The sequence below is a fragment of the Polistes canadensis genome, unplaced genomic scaffold (genome assembly GCF_001313835.1).
Source record: "Polistes canadensis isolate GaletaPanama2010 unplaced genomic scaffold, ASM131383v1 scaffold_160, whole genome shotgun sequence".
Classification (NCBI taxonomy): Eukaryota; Metazoa; Arthropoda; class Insecta; order Hymenoptera; family Vespidae; genus Polistes; species Polistes canadensis.
The window spans coordinates 314,308-331,191 of record NW_014569707.1 but is presented as its reverse complement, the minus strand read 5'-3'; the positions used below and the strand labels follow the sequence as shown (position 1 = coordinate 331,191).

At 29.3% G+C, this 16,884-nt stretch overlaps 2 protein-coding genes across 4 annotated transcripts in view; both read right to left on the bottom strand.

The window, feature by feature from the left end:
- Positions 1 to 3,105: 3,105 nt before the first annotated feature.
- On the bottom strand, positions 3,106 to 7,842 carry LOC106789008 (nardilysin-like). 2 transcript variants are annotated; one of them, XM_014752793.1, is made up of 12 exons: positions 7,754 to 7,842; positions 7,312 to 7,532; positions 7,153 to 7,244; positions 6,807 to 7,066; positions 6,581 to 6,694; positions 5,568 to 6,484; positions 4,992 to 5,489; positions 4,735 to 4,885; positions 4,522 to 4,655; positions 4,042 to 4,420; positions 3,441 to 3,954; positions 3,106 to 3,349 (listed from the first exon to the last, which is right to left on the bottom strand). In XM_014752793.1, exons 2-12 carry the CDS (start codon positions 7,527 to 7,529, stop codon positions 3,171 to 3,173), a joined length of 3,456 nt encoding a protein of 1,151 aa, XP_014608279.1. In that variant the 5' UTR covers positions 7,530 to 7,532; positions 7,754 to 7,842; the 3' UTR covers positions 3,106 to 3,170. The 2 variants fall into 2 exon arrangements, with proteins under 2 accessions (XP_014608279.1, XP_014608278.1); XM_014752792.1 differs by having other exon boundaries at positions 7,312 to 7,619; positions 7,754 to 7,772.
- Positions 7,843 to 11,735: 3,893 nt separating this feature from the next.
- Positions 11,736 to 16,884, bottom strand: part of LOC106788995 (bromodomain-containing protein DDB_G0280777-like) — an 18,780-nt gene continuing 13,631 nt past the window's right edge. Inside the window, exons 2-4 of one of the 2 annotated variants that reach the window (XM_014752769.1) lie at positions 14,929 to 15,244; positions 14,005 to 14,814; positions 11,736 to 13,521 (exon numbers count right to left, since the gene is read on the bottom strand). In XM_014752769.1, coding sequence (XP_014608255.1) covers positions 12,855 to 13,521; positions 14,005 to 14,814; positions 14,929 to 15,236 — 1,785 coding nt within the window. In that variant the 5' untranslated portion in view covers positions 15,237 to 15,244 and the 3' untranslated portion in view covers positions 11,736 to 12,854. The remainder of the gene's footprint in view (positions 13,522 to 14,004; positions 14,815 to 14,928; positions 15,245 to 16,884) is intronic. The other variant, XM_014752770.1, reaches the window with a different exon arrangement.

Genomic DNA, 16,884 nt, shown 5'->3' with positions numbered 1-16,884 from the left:
AAAAAAAAAAAAAAAAAAAAAAAAAAAAGGAAAACCAAGGAACTTGCATAAAAAAGCATATATAAAGTCAACGTTTAAAAAAAACAGGAGCGTTTAATTAACGTGCCTGATTTTTTTTTCGTTGTAATAAAGTAGAAAAATGAAACGGGGGGGCCCACAGAAAAATGTCTATGATACAACATACCATTTAAATGAAAAACAAAAAAGATAAAAAAAAACATACGAATAATCTAACTATATTTATGAAGTAACCATCTATAAATGACCTTTGAACATTGTGTGTTGTAATAACAGAAAATTAATTATACGCAAAGTATAATATTAACTTAGTATCTCTGCTAGAGTGACAAACGCTTTTGAGAAACGGTCGATGGTATGAATTACGCGATTATAATGTCTGCAATTATATTCAGATTCAGACGCATTAAAGTAAGACTCGTATTTTTTATGGCTGTATTTCTTTTTACGTTTAAAACATCATATTTTTCTTTCTAGCGCAGATTATTATTATTCTCTTATAATAATTATTATTATCATTATTATTATTATTATAATAATAATAATACGAGGCAGCCAAGTAGGATTTCACAGATTTAGCTTAATTCTATATCACTTATAATTATGCTCTCCTAATTCAAAAAGAAAACACAATATATCTTTTTTTTTTTTTCTTTTTTTTTTCTCTTTATTTTTTCTTTTTTTCTTTTTCTTTCTTTCTTTCTTTCTTCCCTCCCCCCCCCTACTTCTTTGTTTTGTATTTATTTTTATTTTTACTTTTATTTATACTCAGTAGTAGATCTTTAGATATCGTTGAATAAAAGAAAAAAAACAAGAAAAAATATAAAATGAGATCATTTAATTTTTATTTACTTTATTAAATGATTATCCCCAAAAAAAGAAAAAATATAAAAAACGAAATACTATCCTATTTTTCGCGTATTATAATAAATATATAAACATTATGACGGGCATTGAAATATTGATGTTTCTCTTATTCTCTTAATTTGCTGTAGGATTGTATGAATAGAGTTGCAATTTGCTAATTGTAATTTAATAAATAATAATAATAATGGACAGAGAACAACTTTAATTAGTATGTTCCATTCGTAAATTTTAAGTTTTCTTATGTCATAGTTTTTGCTTACATATGCAATATTGAGATATAATAAAATATAATAGCGAACACGATATAACTATAATAAAATAAAATAAAATAAAATAAAAAAATTAAACACTTATTGATGTAGCTGAAAATGCATGTGGGCCCCATCATTATATATTCTTATTAAATATTACATAAATATATATTCTGCTATTATTTCTCATAGCTAAAAAGAGATAAATGCGCATATGCGAAGAGGTAACATGTATGTTTGATAATCATTAGTATGTTTATTTTTGTTTTGCTTTTTCTTTTTGTATTTTAAAAAAAGTATAACAATGTTTAATAATAAATAGCGCATGCGGTTAAGCAATGAACAAACAAACAAATGTTTTACTCGATTATGATCTATAGCGCGTAATTATAAATTATGGGGTTTTTGCCGTTTTCGATTTATTGTCAAAGAAAATTAAAAAAAGGAAAAAAAAAAAAAGGAAAAAATATTGAAGGATCATCCTCCTTCAAAAAATATAAAGCATGCGCTGATATATCGTTAGTAATCGATTAATTTGTGACCTTTATGGGTCGGTGAGTGGTTTCTTCTCTATTTAATGAAAACAGTGACAGTAATATTTTATATATTTAAATTTAAGTATTTAGTAGTAATGTCTATATGATTAATATGATTGATTAATTGTTTGCATTGTATTCAAAATATTATGTCATTGTTATGTGTATCGTTGCACATAATACTATACATAGTATTATGCTTCAACGATGCAGCAAATTTTCTCTATGATACTTCGATTCAGCAAAAGCTACAATTTCAGAATGAATTATTCGTTTTTAAACTATTAAATATATACATTTAAGAAACATATAGTAATTATTACTACATAACCGACCCATTTGGTCTCTTTGCATTTATATAACACAGTAATATTGATGTATTCTTGTTGAATTATTCTATCTTGTAACTTAATATTATAACATGTACCCCATTCATGTCTAGTGTCAAGCAGAGCTGATTCTATGCTTTTGCTAGCCGAAGAACTTGAAAACACTAAGTACAGAAATTTATGTATTCACGTTTGTATGCTCAAATTCTGATGCTTTTCTGTAATTCCAATTTAAAAGGATCAAGTGAAATGAGAGAATCAGTGCTGACGAGAACATAAGGCAATTAAAAAATTATTATAAAGCTAAAATCACATTTACTACTTTAAAAATGGATACATATTTGGGAAGTAGGAGGTAATAATTATATAAATGTAGTGGCAACTCTATAATACTACCAAGAAAAAAAAAATGAAAAAAAAAAAAATACAATGTATACAATAATTATTCGAAATATTAAAATGCAAACGCACTTTGATGGATGTTGTAACAATTTAGAATATTCAAATTACATTAATATTTGCTTTGTAAATCTGCGCACATTGGATTACGACGTCGCTCTGCTAATATATCAATCCAAGATTTATTACACATTCGGTGGCATCCAACAAAATTATAATTCTCGAACAAGGAAACAATTTTCTAATGGCAGGCAGAGTGGCTCTCATCCATTTGGCAGATATTTTAAGTTCGTTTCTTTTTAAAATATTAACCAATATAATTTTCTTGTATAACGTAATTTACACAACACACACACGCAGAGAATAGAATGATAAGATACATAGAGATCCTCCGTTGGGTTTTTAAAAAAAAGCTTTTCAACATAATGTATGGTTCAAATAATGAAAATTGAACTTTCAAGAAGTTTTGTAAGAAAGCTCTTAGCACGAGAGGTTCTTGGATATGGTTGGCTGACATTTTCGAAAGTTTAATGATTTATTGAAACGTGTTGTCATGTCTTGAATATAATTAAAAGAACTATAAAAATTCTACTAAGAGAACATCATTGTGTTTTATACCAAACATTTACGTCTAGTTTCATTATTTGTTGGATATATAGAATATTTCATTGGGTTTCATAAAAAAAAAAGGTAAGTAACAAGAAATATCAAGAGATTTCATCTTTTAATATTTAGAAATCTACATATTTATTACATTACTGAATGTGATGTTAAGTAAACGATTTGTTTTTTAATACCAAGGTATCTTTCATAGCAAATATTGGTAATTCATTTCGGAAACTTTCAATATCTGAAATATATACGTCGGAATTATTCTTTTTAGATGCATTATTATTTAAATATTTCAACTTGTATGAAACTATATTGTCGTTCTCTGATGTAGAATTATCTGTAAACAAAATACATATATATATAATGTTCGATAACATTCGATTTATTAGCTGATCTATGCAGAGAACTAAATATTTTGGGGTACGTACCTTCCTTATTAGAGTTTAATTCTTCGGAACTTGAAACTTTAAAACAGGAAGTTTGTTCCGTACTTCCTATTACATGGACACTTAATTTCCTGAGGTTGTCTCCGTTAATAGTATGAGAAGCCATCCAATCTTGTAATTCTTTTATGGTAATACTATCTATAGCAATGATTTCTTTTTCCAATCTGTCGAATACGTAATCACAATTAGTGATTTCATGCCAGTTTCTATCGACTTCTTCTTTTAAATGAATATCAGCGCATTGTTTTATTTTTGTTAACGCTTCTTTAATACTCTCCAAATCTTTCTCCGAAGTTTCTTTCAATGACTTGTTAAATGATTTTAAAAATTTTTCGATTCTACTATCCACGTGTTCTGTCGTGAATCTATCAGCTTGAGTATTAACTATGATAGAATAACCAAGTACGCCATAAGTATTTCTCATAAGACACGAAACATCGTATCCAAGTTGTTCTTGCGTTCTAAGTTGATTAAATAATGGTTCCTCCATGATCATCTAAATATATATAAAAGAAAAAAAGAATTAATCAACGTAACTTTAGTTATCTCTTAATTTTTAAAATAATGATCACACGATACTTACAAGAAGCAGTTCTATAATAACAGTTAATTTGACGGACAATTCACCCGATTGATAATAATTAGTTATTACTGAATTAACATCAGTCTTATTAAAATTTGTTACTTTACAATATTGTATTCCAACAGGCAATTTAGTAATTCTCAATTGAGGCATAGTATTTGTTAACAGCGGACCGCACTTTAAAATATCGATACAGTTCTGTACATTTTTAATGACATTTTCTTTAGTCATATTGCCCTGTACGAGACATTGTATATACGTATGTTTAGTAAATTCTTCGATAAAATCTTTAAATTCATTAAACGTAGTAGTAGAAATAGCCGTATGTCTATCAATGGCAGGCCAATGGTCGAGCATTAACATGGATAATCTTAAATCTCTGTAAAATTTTATAGAAAAACAAACAAATGTTATTAAACATTTACGTATTATCATTTTATAATTTATAATAAAAGATTAACAGAGAAACATGATAGGTACTTAGCCAATTTTCCTGGTTTTAAAAATGAATTATAATAAGCTTTCAGTTGTTCTTGCTTCATAACATCAAATAGATCTTTTGTCAAAAGATTTGGACAATTTGCTATATATTTTACACAAATATTTAATAACAGCTGAACAAAAACAGATGCATATTAGTAAAACGTACCACGATCAAAATCGATGAATCAAATAAGACATATATGTACTTACTGGTAGTTTTTCGTTAAATCCACTAACTTTAACAACAATGCCCTTCTGACCTGTATACATTTGATGTTTGAATTCAGCCGCTGTAGCCGGATATAATTCTTCGACTAATAATTGTTTTAATATTTCTATAAATAAGTCCATCATAGCAACGCTACAAAAAAAAAACATTCATGATTATTCATTATTTTCAAGCAATATAATATTTGTATATAAGTACAAATGAAAATATTCATATTTAATAATAAAATATTTCTTACTTTTTGGCTGACGTTGTTAATGGTGATATAATATAAAAGTACATGTAACATTCGGGTAAACCAAACTTAGAATCTTGCCTATACCAAATTTCGCATATATCATCATAATGTATTTTAACAGGATATTTAGGAATTTCCGAAGGTATAGGTATCAAACTAAAGTCATTAGTAAGAAAGATATTTGGTAATGGCAAGTGAAATTCTGGCAAAGGAGCTATTGTTTTCCAAGTTTCTGTCCATTCGGTGGGTATATCCATGTCGGTATATTTAGTTTTAAACCATGGTTCCACTTTATCGAATTCTCGTTCATTAAATTTTTTATCAAATATAATAATATTTACATTATCGGGGGATAAATAATTCATGCACATTTGTATTGCCTCAGGATTATACTCAAAGTAAAGTTCGCTACCGGTAATGTAATCTTTTGGAGGAAAGAAGTGCATATTCTCGCACATTTCTTCCACATAATCTGCGGGTGCGACTTCATCCGAGAATCTATAAATAATAGATGTAATATTATTATATTACGCGTTAATACATTTTTTTATTTTTAATGAAATTATTTTGTATTACCTAAAATTAGTTTCCTCGATCTGAGATATTTCATCATAAATTCGTTTTTGTGGGCCTTCCTTTTTCATTAAATTAATATAAGAGAATATGCAATTTAATACGTCCTCTAAATGCTTGTGACCTTCTTCTGTAAGAATCAATGATAAACTAAACAATGCATAGATAGAGGAATGTTCAAAACCACTTTCTGAGTTTCCACTAAAAATATCCAAACACCACATTTTCTTTCGCAAATAACTTATCAATGAGCCCATTCCTTCGTGTCCAATGATCCAAGCGATATAATGATGTGGTTTGCTTTTATAATATTCATGTAAAGGTGGCATTGCCCATGTTAATTCTATTTGACAAACATCTTTGACAGGCTTTACTTTATAGATTTTTCTAAAGTTAGGGGTATCAAACGAATCTGCCCCTTTAAACTCGCTAAAGTCAGTCGGAGGTAAATCATTACTTGGAACTTCGGAAAAACATTGAATTGCATATTCTTCTAAGGTATCTAATGGTAATTTAGCTTGTATAGCAACTTTCATTCTGTGAGCACTATAATGGCGTTCCCTAAATTTATGCAGTTCTTCGTAAAGTTTATCATCTGTTACGTTATCACGTAAAGTTATTAAATTTCCCCACATAAATTTTCTCGCAGGATGCTTCGGTTTGGCTAGACTACAAAATAATTGTTCCTTTCTATAAATATCGGAAGGCAAAGCCATTTGAAATTCACTTTCAACGGCTTCTCTTTCTCTGGTAATCGCTCCTTTTTTCATCAATGGTTTTATAAAAAATTGTGCAAAACGATCAAGAGACGATAATAAATATTTCTCTTGTACTTCGAAATAAAACGTTGTTTGCTCGCATTCCGTAGCAGCATTATCAGAACCGCCTCTTTTTGTAATATATGAATCAAAATCATTTTCCTGGAAATATAATACATTTCGTGATAAACCATAATTATAACAGCATTTTATAATCATTCGTTTATAAATAATATATAGTATGCGTTAGGTATGAACCTCAGGATATTTCTGCGAACCCATGAATACCATATGTTCTAAAAAGTGAGCCATTCCTGGAATTTCTTCTGGATCACTAAAGCTTCCAACACCCACGCACAAACCGCATGCTGCCTGTGTAATCATATTTCATGAAATACAATAGACAAATCTTTATATTTTGATATTCTTATTATAATAATTTCACATTACATAGTATTATTTTAATTATTTTTTGAAAACTTACCATTTTTTCTTCTCTTTTAAGGCGTTTACCTCCTAATAAATGAGCATCATCAGTCTCCGGTTCACAATGACATTTCCCTTCGTCATTTTCATCTTTATCTTCTTCCAAATCATCATCTTCAACATCATCATCCTCATCATCACCCTCACCACCATCACCATCATCATCATCATCATCATCATCATCATCGTCCTCATCGTCCTCGTCTATGTCATCTCCATCGCTCTCTTCATCATCAGCATCATCGTTCACAACTCCAACTTATAAAAAATAAAATATTATTCACGTGTATCATAGCAATGATATCTTTTTATAGAAAACTATATAACATTTGGTTTATCATTACTTATAGAACCATCAGTATCGCGTAATTGATGTTTAGCGGAATGTAAATCTGCAATTAACAAAGCGGTGAGCCCGTTCTCCAACTTGATGACTCTAAAAACAAAAAATTGGATAATAATGTCACCGCTTTACATCCATCAATATTTTCATTTTCAATTACCTGTACTCTTTTTTATCGTTTTCTGATTTAACTGGTGTGTCCAAGTATTCGACTTTAACATTAATCTTTTCATTATTATCTTCCATATTTTCCATGGAAAGTGTGCTTTTGTGAAGGTTAATATTACCCGAAACTTCTTGATCGTTTGACATTTCCATTGAGCTTAAATTAGATGTCAAATTTTTCTCCGGCAAATTGTGTACAATTCTTTTTGGCATTATCTTTGGAAACAATATATTTTTAAACGTACATTTAGCACTTTGTTTAAAAAGTATTCGTTGAAAAGATAAAAGCATGTGACGTGCAACCTATTATAGAATGAACTTTACTTTTTCACCTAATTTTAATATAAAAAAACATGCACTTAAAGATTTAGACGGAATGAATAATTATTCTAATATTAAATAATATTTGTTTAACAATATTTAGCTGTCATTATTACTTGTATATCAGAAACGTATCCAGTTAATCCACTAACTGTAGACTTGGCAGCATATCAGGTTCCTTTATTATCGACCGAACACTCCCACATACAATTGATTTTTTTTTCACCACAGAAAAGTTGGCATAGAATCTGAACAGGCAGAAAAATATGAATAAGTATTCTTAATTGTACATTAATTGCACATTTAAAATCTATCATTGCACACTTTATCAATTAATTATTTCATTAGGTATAATTAATTGAAAAAGAAAAAAACAAAAAAGCTTTTTGTCTCATTTCTAAGCAAATCAATGAGGTTTCCTATTGTTTTTTGGTTTGCAATTAATTGCTGACTTTTTGTTTGTCCGTTTCCTCCGGTCTTAAAATTAGTTTTTATTACTAAGAATGTATTGTTATTTAAAGCGTCTTTCTGCTTTTCTTATCTGTTTTATTATCCAAAAGTTTCATTGTAGTATATTTACATGTTATATTAATAATTATACGCACTACATCTCTTATATGAATCTATACGAGACTTAACATTATATAGAAATGTTACAAACAGGTACAAAAACTATTCTACTTGTTTATTCTAACTTATAGACTAACGATTAATCTAATACAATATCATTTTTCAAAGATATGAATAAAAAAACGAAATGCGTTTTTATTTTTAAGTAAATAATCATAATCGTAAATACGTTATTTCATAATTTATAATTATTATTTTATATTAACATACAATCTTACAAATTCATATATATATATATATACGTTTTTATTTATTTGAATTTAAAAAAACCAAATGATACAAAAGAGCGCGTAATTTGAATGAACATTAATCAAAATGGCGTATCAAAGTTTTTGTACTGTGACAGGGTTGTAATCAAGATCTTCATTTTTATCAAAGTTTTGATTGATTTAAAACTAATTTAGTAATTAATAAGAAAAAACAACTTAAATTCATTCAGTGCATTAATTAATTCTCAAGTAATAACACAGTTAAGATAATTTCAAAAGTTAATTGGTAAGATTTTGATTACAAATTTAATGCGAATTCTCTTAATTATTTTCTTTATTCATATACCTTGACCATTTTTGGCAGTGCAATGTCATCGTAAATACAAAATATCAATACGTCTTATAGATTATACAAATTTTTAATCTCGCACAGATATTTTTTTCGTATTCTAATTCGTACGTTATAAACAAATACATTTTATTATTTATTTATTTTTTTTATTAATATATACTCACAACTTGCAGTACTTTTTACTACGATGTTGTTTTCATTAAAATGCATAAGAAATATGGATAGATTAACATCTTTGAAATTGTTATTTAAATATCATGCAGATACCGTACATTGAATGCACCTTGCTATTACCTGTTTCTCTTTTTCATGGACGGTAAATACATAATTTGACAATTTATGTTATTCGTTTCCATGAATCTTTATTTATTTATATATATTGTATTGCATTTTATTTTTTTGTCTCTGCAAATTTAATTTATAAAACGTATTGCGTAATAAAAAAGTATGTCTCCTATTATTTCATACGCACTTAAGTGGTATACTTCCAAATAGAATATTAATACAATTGTTGTGTTATATTATAAAATGCATATTTCCTTTCGTTTAATATTATTAAACGTTATTTATTTTTATGACATCACACGAATGTGTTATATATCGACAAATATTTACAGTTTTTTTATAAAAATCTTGTATTGTGCGATGAATTTTCTTTCTCATTTCATATGTATATACATATTACACATTTTTATAACGCTGACGTTTTTATTTTTGATCATTTTAATTGGGCTTATAATTATCTATTACAATTTTTAGAATAATTATTTTTTATGCGAACATAAGAGAGTTTTTATTTTCGTGCTGAAAAGTAATGAAATTGTTTGTCCCCGTTATTTAATTATATTTCTTATTTCTTAAAGTAACACTTGAGATTAATGTCGTGGTTATAAAAACATTTAAAAACATTTTTCAATAGAATTGAATGTAATATGCAACATTGATATACGTTGTTACTTGGACATTTTTTTTTTTTGACCGACATTGCAATGCTAAAAGATAAATGAAAGAAAAACTACGAGTTAAGTTAGATTCATTTGCATAATTTTTACACATTGAATAATTTGATATTGTTGCCATTAAAAATAATCATCGCACGTATAACAAAATAGGCATAAGTTAGTTTGTTTCTTTTTGATAATTGTTAGAATCGTTGAACGCGTGCTTTTTTTTAATCTCTTGTCGTAAAAAATAAAATTATACGAGTTTATTTAAAAATCTATTAATGTTTATTAGAAAAAAAAGAGAAGTATTTACAGTAATACAAATACTTTCTATACAAAATGTATCTTTGATCGTCAATTAAGTCTGTCTTATGAAAAACGAAAAAGAACATCTTTGTATGTGCGATTAAAATCAAAAGATTGGTCCCATTTCTTAATCATAAAACATACTTTATACATTTCAAAACAAGCTTTTTTTTTTTTTTTTTAATATATTAATACATAATAAATTTATGGTGCCCACGTTACGATTTTTCTTAAAACGTTATTGTAATACAAGTAATATATCTACTGTGTTACTTTGTCTATCGTTATGTATATATTTAAATATGACTCTTGCTATATATATACAACTTATTTTAAATATAAGTCAACTTATTTTTAAATTAAGTTACATTATGATAGAAGAAACTGTAGATGGAATGATAATAACTGATAGACAAAGCATGCATTATGTATTTCTTTGTACGAATATTGAATTTTTTGTTAAACGTATGTACTTTTTTTAAATGAAAACTTTTTTATCGTAGATAATACAAATATGCAAGATAATTAAAAGATAATATCTCAAATAATAGAACTCTATTAATTTTATAAAATAGAATTCTATTATTTAATTCGTTTCAATTGATCCTGCATTTACATATTACCGTAAAAGTCATTTATATATTGTTTAAATAATGTTAATAGAACAAAATTATTGTATACGTTGTATTACAGTATTTTTTGAAGAAAGATTCGTAAACGTGATATATTTTGTGTCATAAGTATTTAAAAAATCATATTAAAAGAAACTAGAAAAAGGAAATAGTTTTGCTATACAACTTAGCATTGTTAATTGCAAGATGTATATACAATATTAAAATCAATTAATGATATGCATATACATACTTATCATCAACACGTTCCATTCCACAAGGGTCGCATACGTCGTCGTCGTCCCATTCTGAATGAATTTTTTCGTTCAGGCTGGTTGAAATTTTTGTTATTCATTATTATTTGTCATGCGTATGCGACCTATGCAGCAATAAAAATTTTATAAATGTTCTCGAAAAGCTATGAAATGTCAATTTACAAACTTCTTCTTCTTCTATTAATGATACAGTTAATTGATCGTTGTCCTAATCTGAGAAAGGAACATTTTTCTATAGAAAACTAAGAATACGATTAATGTTACACTTAAAAACAAATCAGGTAAAACAATTTTCATCATCTGTACTTAATTATACAAACAAAAAAAACAAAATTGTTTCTTCTCGATCATTCCATAGCTGTCACGTCTTTGTACTCTACTTAAATGAAATATAATACGTTTAATATTATTACGTTTTTCAGTAATATATATCTGCAAAAACATTTATAATTATTATTTATCTCAGAAATGTATAAAAAATATGTTACATCAGTCTGGCCAATATTAGAATGACCAAATACTTATTAGTTTACTTTACAACACGTTTCTTTCTTTTTTTTTTTTTGGTTTTTTGTTTGTTTTCTTTTTTTTCCTTTTCATTTTATAAATGTGGTCTTGATAAATTACAAAATATAAACAATGATAATGATAATTATTAGACAAAACTTTATAAATTATTGTATATGCTTGATTGATTTTGTTTTCTACTTTGTCGTTTAGTTATATATATATATTATATATAATATAACATTTTTTTTTTATCCGATATAAACTTAACTGTAATTTTATTTTCTTTTCTTTTTTTTTGTGTGTTTTTCTTTTTCTTTTTTTTGTTTCACAATATGTATCATTGTTCTCGAGTTAATTAAAATTGCAAGGCAATAATATCTGGATATTATTTGTACAAATAATAAAAAATAAAAGTAAAAATTGACGAGAAAGGAATGATGACAGCAGAAATCTAAGAAAAAAATATAATGTGAAAAAAAAATTAGAAAAAAAATATTCTGAAATTGTCTACGGTGCTAGTAGAATGTTTTAACTATATACGTGTACAGAGATTACACAGAGAAACAAGTTCGGTAAAAATAGATTATTCGTCAACAATGTTAAACGGAAGTTCGTGAAATCGTTTAATGAATTTGGAAGATCTTCATGCGTAACTATATTATCTCATTATAGTTACTAATGCACTGTGTAAAGTAAAAAGACGATATTTATGGTTTGCTCTGACTCAGTTCATGAGTAAGTACTCCTATACAATCTAAAATGCATGACATATATATATATATATAATGCTAGTAAATTTGTTATATAAATTACTAAGATTTTTAAATCTACAACTCAATATTTTCAATCATATAAAAGCTAAACATGTTATTAAACAGATGGTGATGGTGGTGGTGTGGTGGTGGTGGTGGTGTGGTTGGTGGGATATATACCGCTTTGCTTCTTATACTTTTTCATCATATGTACACTATAGTACTGATGCGTTTCCAACTGTTTCTTTTTTACTTGCTCGCAATTTTACTTGGCTGTTTAAGATTCGACAAAGAAATATTTCTATGCACGTGTATCATGGATATTAAAAAATTAAGTAGAGAGATTTTCTAATAAGAATAATTCCAATTATTATTTGAGAATGCTTTTTGAATTGTTTGAAACATCATCTTGTATTAGCAAAATGTCGTCAAATCGTATAAAATTTGACTCACGTTTTATTATTGTAGGAAAAACAATATATAAAAAAAAAAAAGAAAAGAACGATCATATTTTATAAGCATGAAATATTTTTGTCGAAAGCTCTTTAAAAAAGGGGGATGTTAATTTTACTCGTAGATCCATATTCGATTTTTGTTGTTTTTCTTTTTTGTTTTCGAATGTTTTAAATTACTCGATTTTAAGGAGAGGTTCAGCCGTGGTCTCTGCTCTTAAAAGTAAAGGCGTTTTTCTTCGAGAAGTAGTTACAGGTTGATAAACGTAATTCCCTTGTATAGAACCGGTAAGGGTTTTTCGTTTTTTCGTACAAGGACTTAATTCATAACCAATTGTTTCTTGTTTAGTGATGTTTAATTGCATATGCAATGCATCCTTATCATCTATGTCGATTTCATCGTAAATATGTTCTTTGATGTCGATATCACAATCTTGACTACTTTCGTCATAACTGTCGGTAACCGAATTAGCTGCAATATGATTGTGCATAGATTCATCGTACACAGCACTTTCTTCAGCAGTCTCATCACTTGAACTTTCATTTTCTTCTGACATTTCACCACTCCCACCATACTTCATTTCTCCTCTTTCCAATAGTTCCAAATGATCCGGACATATCATTGCTTTTTTAATTGCTAATGGATCCTTCCTCGACCATTTCTGTACTTCTTCATCCATTTTGGCTACCTTCGCTGGATTAATTGCCCACAAGCATCCCTTTCTTTGATTTCCATTGCCTGCTGGTTTTTCGATTTTTTCAAAACATTTGTTCAAAGATAGATTATGCCTCACGGAGTTTTTCCAACCATTTGGTGCAGTTTTAAAGTACGGAAAGTGTTCGCTGTAACATAAATATTAATTAAACTTATAAAAAAAAACTATTGCAAAATAAAACTAGGTTTATAAAAGGGAACGGGAAGTTTGTTCAATAAAAAACATAAGCCTGAAAAATCGTTGAGAATTAAGCGAGGAGTACTGCGTATAGTTTCTAGGGGGACTGTACCCTGACATGCACCTGGTGTTCCAAGGGCCCCCATACAAAATGGCAGCTCCCCCCTTGTAACCTGGGAATAAAGGAGAGAAGACAATACTTTCTCCCTTCGTTCCCCGAACATCAGGAGAGATGGAGAGAGGGAGAGGGAGAGGGGGATTTACCCAACCCTTGTCTTTCCGGCCAAATGGCTGAAAATAAGCGATCTGGGGAACTTTGTTTTTCGAACGTAAGTCTTTCTATCTTTTGTTAATCAATTTTGTTCAAATAATAATATCCCCTTCAGTTGAAAATTAACAATGAAAGATACATAAGAAAAATAATAAAACTTACCACATAAAATTGTAGATTTCTGAAACTGGAAGCGAACCAGTTTGACTATTTTTCAAGGCCATAGCAATCAAACAAGAATAAGAATACGCCGGTTTCGGATATAATTTATCCTCAAAGTCGGACAAATCAAATTCTTTTCTAATTGAGATCGTAGACGACGAAGAATTGTTAACATGATAATTGTTATTATAGATTTGTTTTCTAACGTGCTGAGATTGTTGACTCGGTTGGGTGCTTTGTAATACTTTAAAATTTTGAGCCCGTATACCGGGTAATCCATTAATTTTAGACGACAAATGGGCCTTCGTTATTTGAGGGGATATTGTTTTAATGGCAGTATTTAACGATATTGTATGAGAAGGTTTTAATCTCAACAATGCAACCGGTCTACTGGCTATTTCTTGCTCGTCCTCGGTGTCATCCTCAGTTTCCGTAATATCATTTTCATATTGATCGATTTCCGTATCTACCTCGTTATAATTTTCTTGATCATTTTCATTATCCTGATCAATATCATTGTAATTGTCATTATCATTATCATTATCATTATCATTGTCATCGTTTTCGTTATCGTTATCGTTATCATTTTCATCGTTCTCGTTGTCATTTTCATTCTCGACATCATCGTCATTGTCCAACTCGTTTTCAACATCTATCTTTTCCTCTTTGACCTCTATCTTGGGTGTAAAAGAAAAGTGTCGTTTGTTGATGTTCGACATAGAATTGTGGGTGGCCATGTGAGGCATTACAGAATTGGGATTAACCATAATGGATGTAACGTCGTTGCTTAAATCGAGATGGAAATTACTGCTGAAAGCAAAGAAGACAAAAATAAAATTAGGGGATGTTAATATCTTTGTTTCTAATTTTTAATCATAATTCTCGTGATTATGGAGGATTATTAATAACAATAATCATTCGTACCTGTTAGAACTGTTACTGTTGCTGTTGCCATTTAGCAAATTAGAAGAATTTAAAGTTTTATGAAGATCGTTAAGGACAACAGGATTGTCGTCCAATTCGATTTGCGGTAAATCTGCGATACTGAAACTGTAATCCGCGTGAATATCGTTGTGACCATCGATAACGTCTTCGATCTCGCATCTGATATCGACGTCGAGCATTTCTTGAAGGGAAAGACTGTCGGTACCGAAATAAGAATCCATTGAGAGCCAAGGGCTTGATGGAACCTGATCTGGCCCAAGAGCGGATCTACTCATTGTTTCCAACATTCATCTAACTGAAAATATAGAGAAAAAAAACAAAATTAATAAATTACATATTAAAATAATTGTCTCAACGATTAGCAGCGTCAAATCTTTAATCCAAGTCAAATGAAATAATTCAATGAATAAAATAAATAAATAAAAAATAAGAAAGATAAAAATGGGGGTAAAGAAAATATGTTAGGATCAGATATTATAAACCTAGAAAAAGATATTTAATCATCCTCCCACAGTGTTATTTTCCAAGGGCTGTTATATATACCGGTTAAGTAAATAGCAAGCACACTACAACTCGAGCCATTGACCGAAGAAGAAAATAATACTATATTCGATGCCAAGTATAGCGCAAGAATCGTCTGATCACGCTAATGTATATAACATATATACACGGTGTATGCATTATATCTCTCCTACATATATATATATATATAAATATGTATATTAACCATTCTTTTTCTTTATGAATGTTATATTATATTCATCAATTTCTTAGCCATGGGAAAACATAAAAGAGAGAGAGAGAAAGAAAGAAGATAAGAAAACAGTGATGATTCTACTCGGAAGTAGACACATTCTTCTTAAGATAAACGAAATACGGAACCACATTCGATACTCAAAGTTGATTTCAAGAAAAGACGAGGCCAATAGATCCTCGATTATGTGTTCGTAAGCGTGACCTCGCGTGCGGCAATGGAATATACATGTATATGATATATATATGTATGTGTGTGTGACTCACTAGATAATCACACGTTTACTAGCTAGCTCATCCTAAGCCAGGACGTACGTAATACACACACAACATACATACAAATCTTTTCTTTTTCTTTCTTTCTTCGTGTGTGTGTATGTGTGTACGTGTTGACTCGTTAGAATCACACACGTTTACTAGTAGCTAACTCATCGTAAGCCGCCACACACAAGTCTTCTCTTTTTTTCTTCGTGTGTGTATATACATGGGTACACGAGGGTCTTGAACCCACAATTGGACTTGTGGGTGTGACTGACTCATAGTATTATAGTCGATTTACTATAGAGCACGCGTGGACTCTCGTAGTAAGCTTCCCCCCCCCTTCGATAGTTTTCTTTTTCTCGTTCTACGCTTCGTTTCCCTTCTCCCTCGAGCGAGAACGAATGAGAGAAAAGAAGAAGGGGGAATAGGGGGACCAGGGGTAAAAGAAGAAGAGGATTGATGGGGCTACGAGAGGGGGAAGGAGAGAGAAAGAGAATTACGAGTTACCCGTACACGATCGTGACTGTGTTCCCCTTCTCGCGACGTGTATTATTTTGTATGCCTAATGTGTGTACAGAAAAGGGGGAAAAAAAGAAGGGAGGAAAAAGAGAAAGGGGGTTAGGGAAGAGAGAAGGTTGTATGGTGTTCCTACGCTCTCGTAAAATCGTTCCGAGTATATATATATATTTAATAGTATGTGTGAGTGATTTGATGATAATGCAACAAGAGCTGTTTAACACATAACCATATGTATATAAATAAATTTATATCGCAAACACATGACTAAAGATATAGAAAAAGAGAGAGAAAATTAATCTCCCCCCCCTGTATAAAAATCTGATCCACCAACGCTCATTTTACTACGATGACGTCCGCCATGTAGTAGCCCCGTTGATTCTTGTGTGGTCTCATTCCGTACAT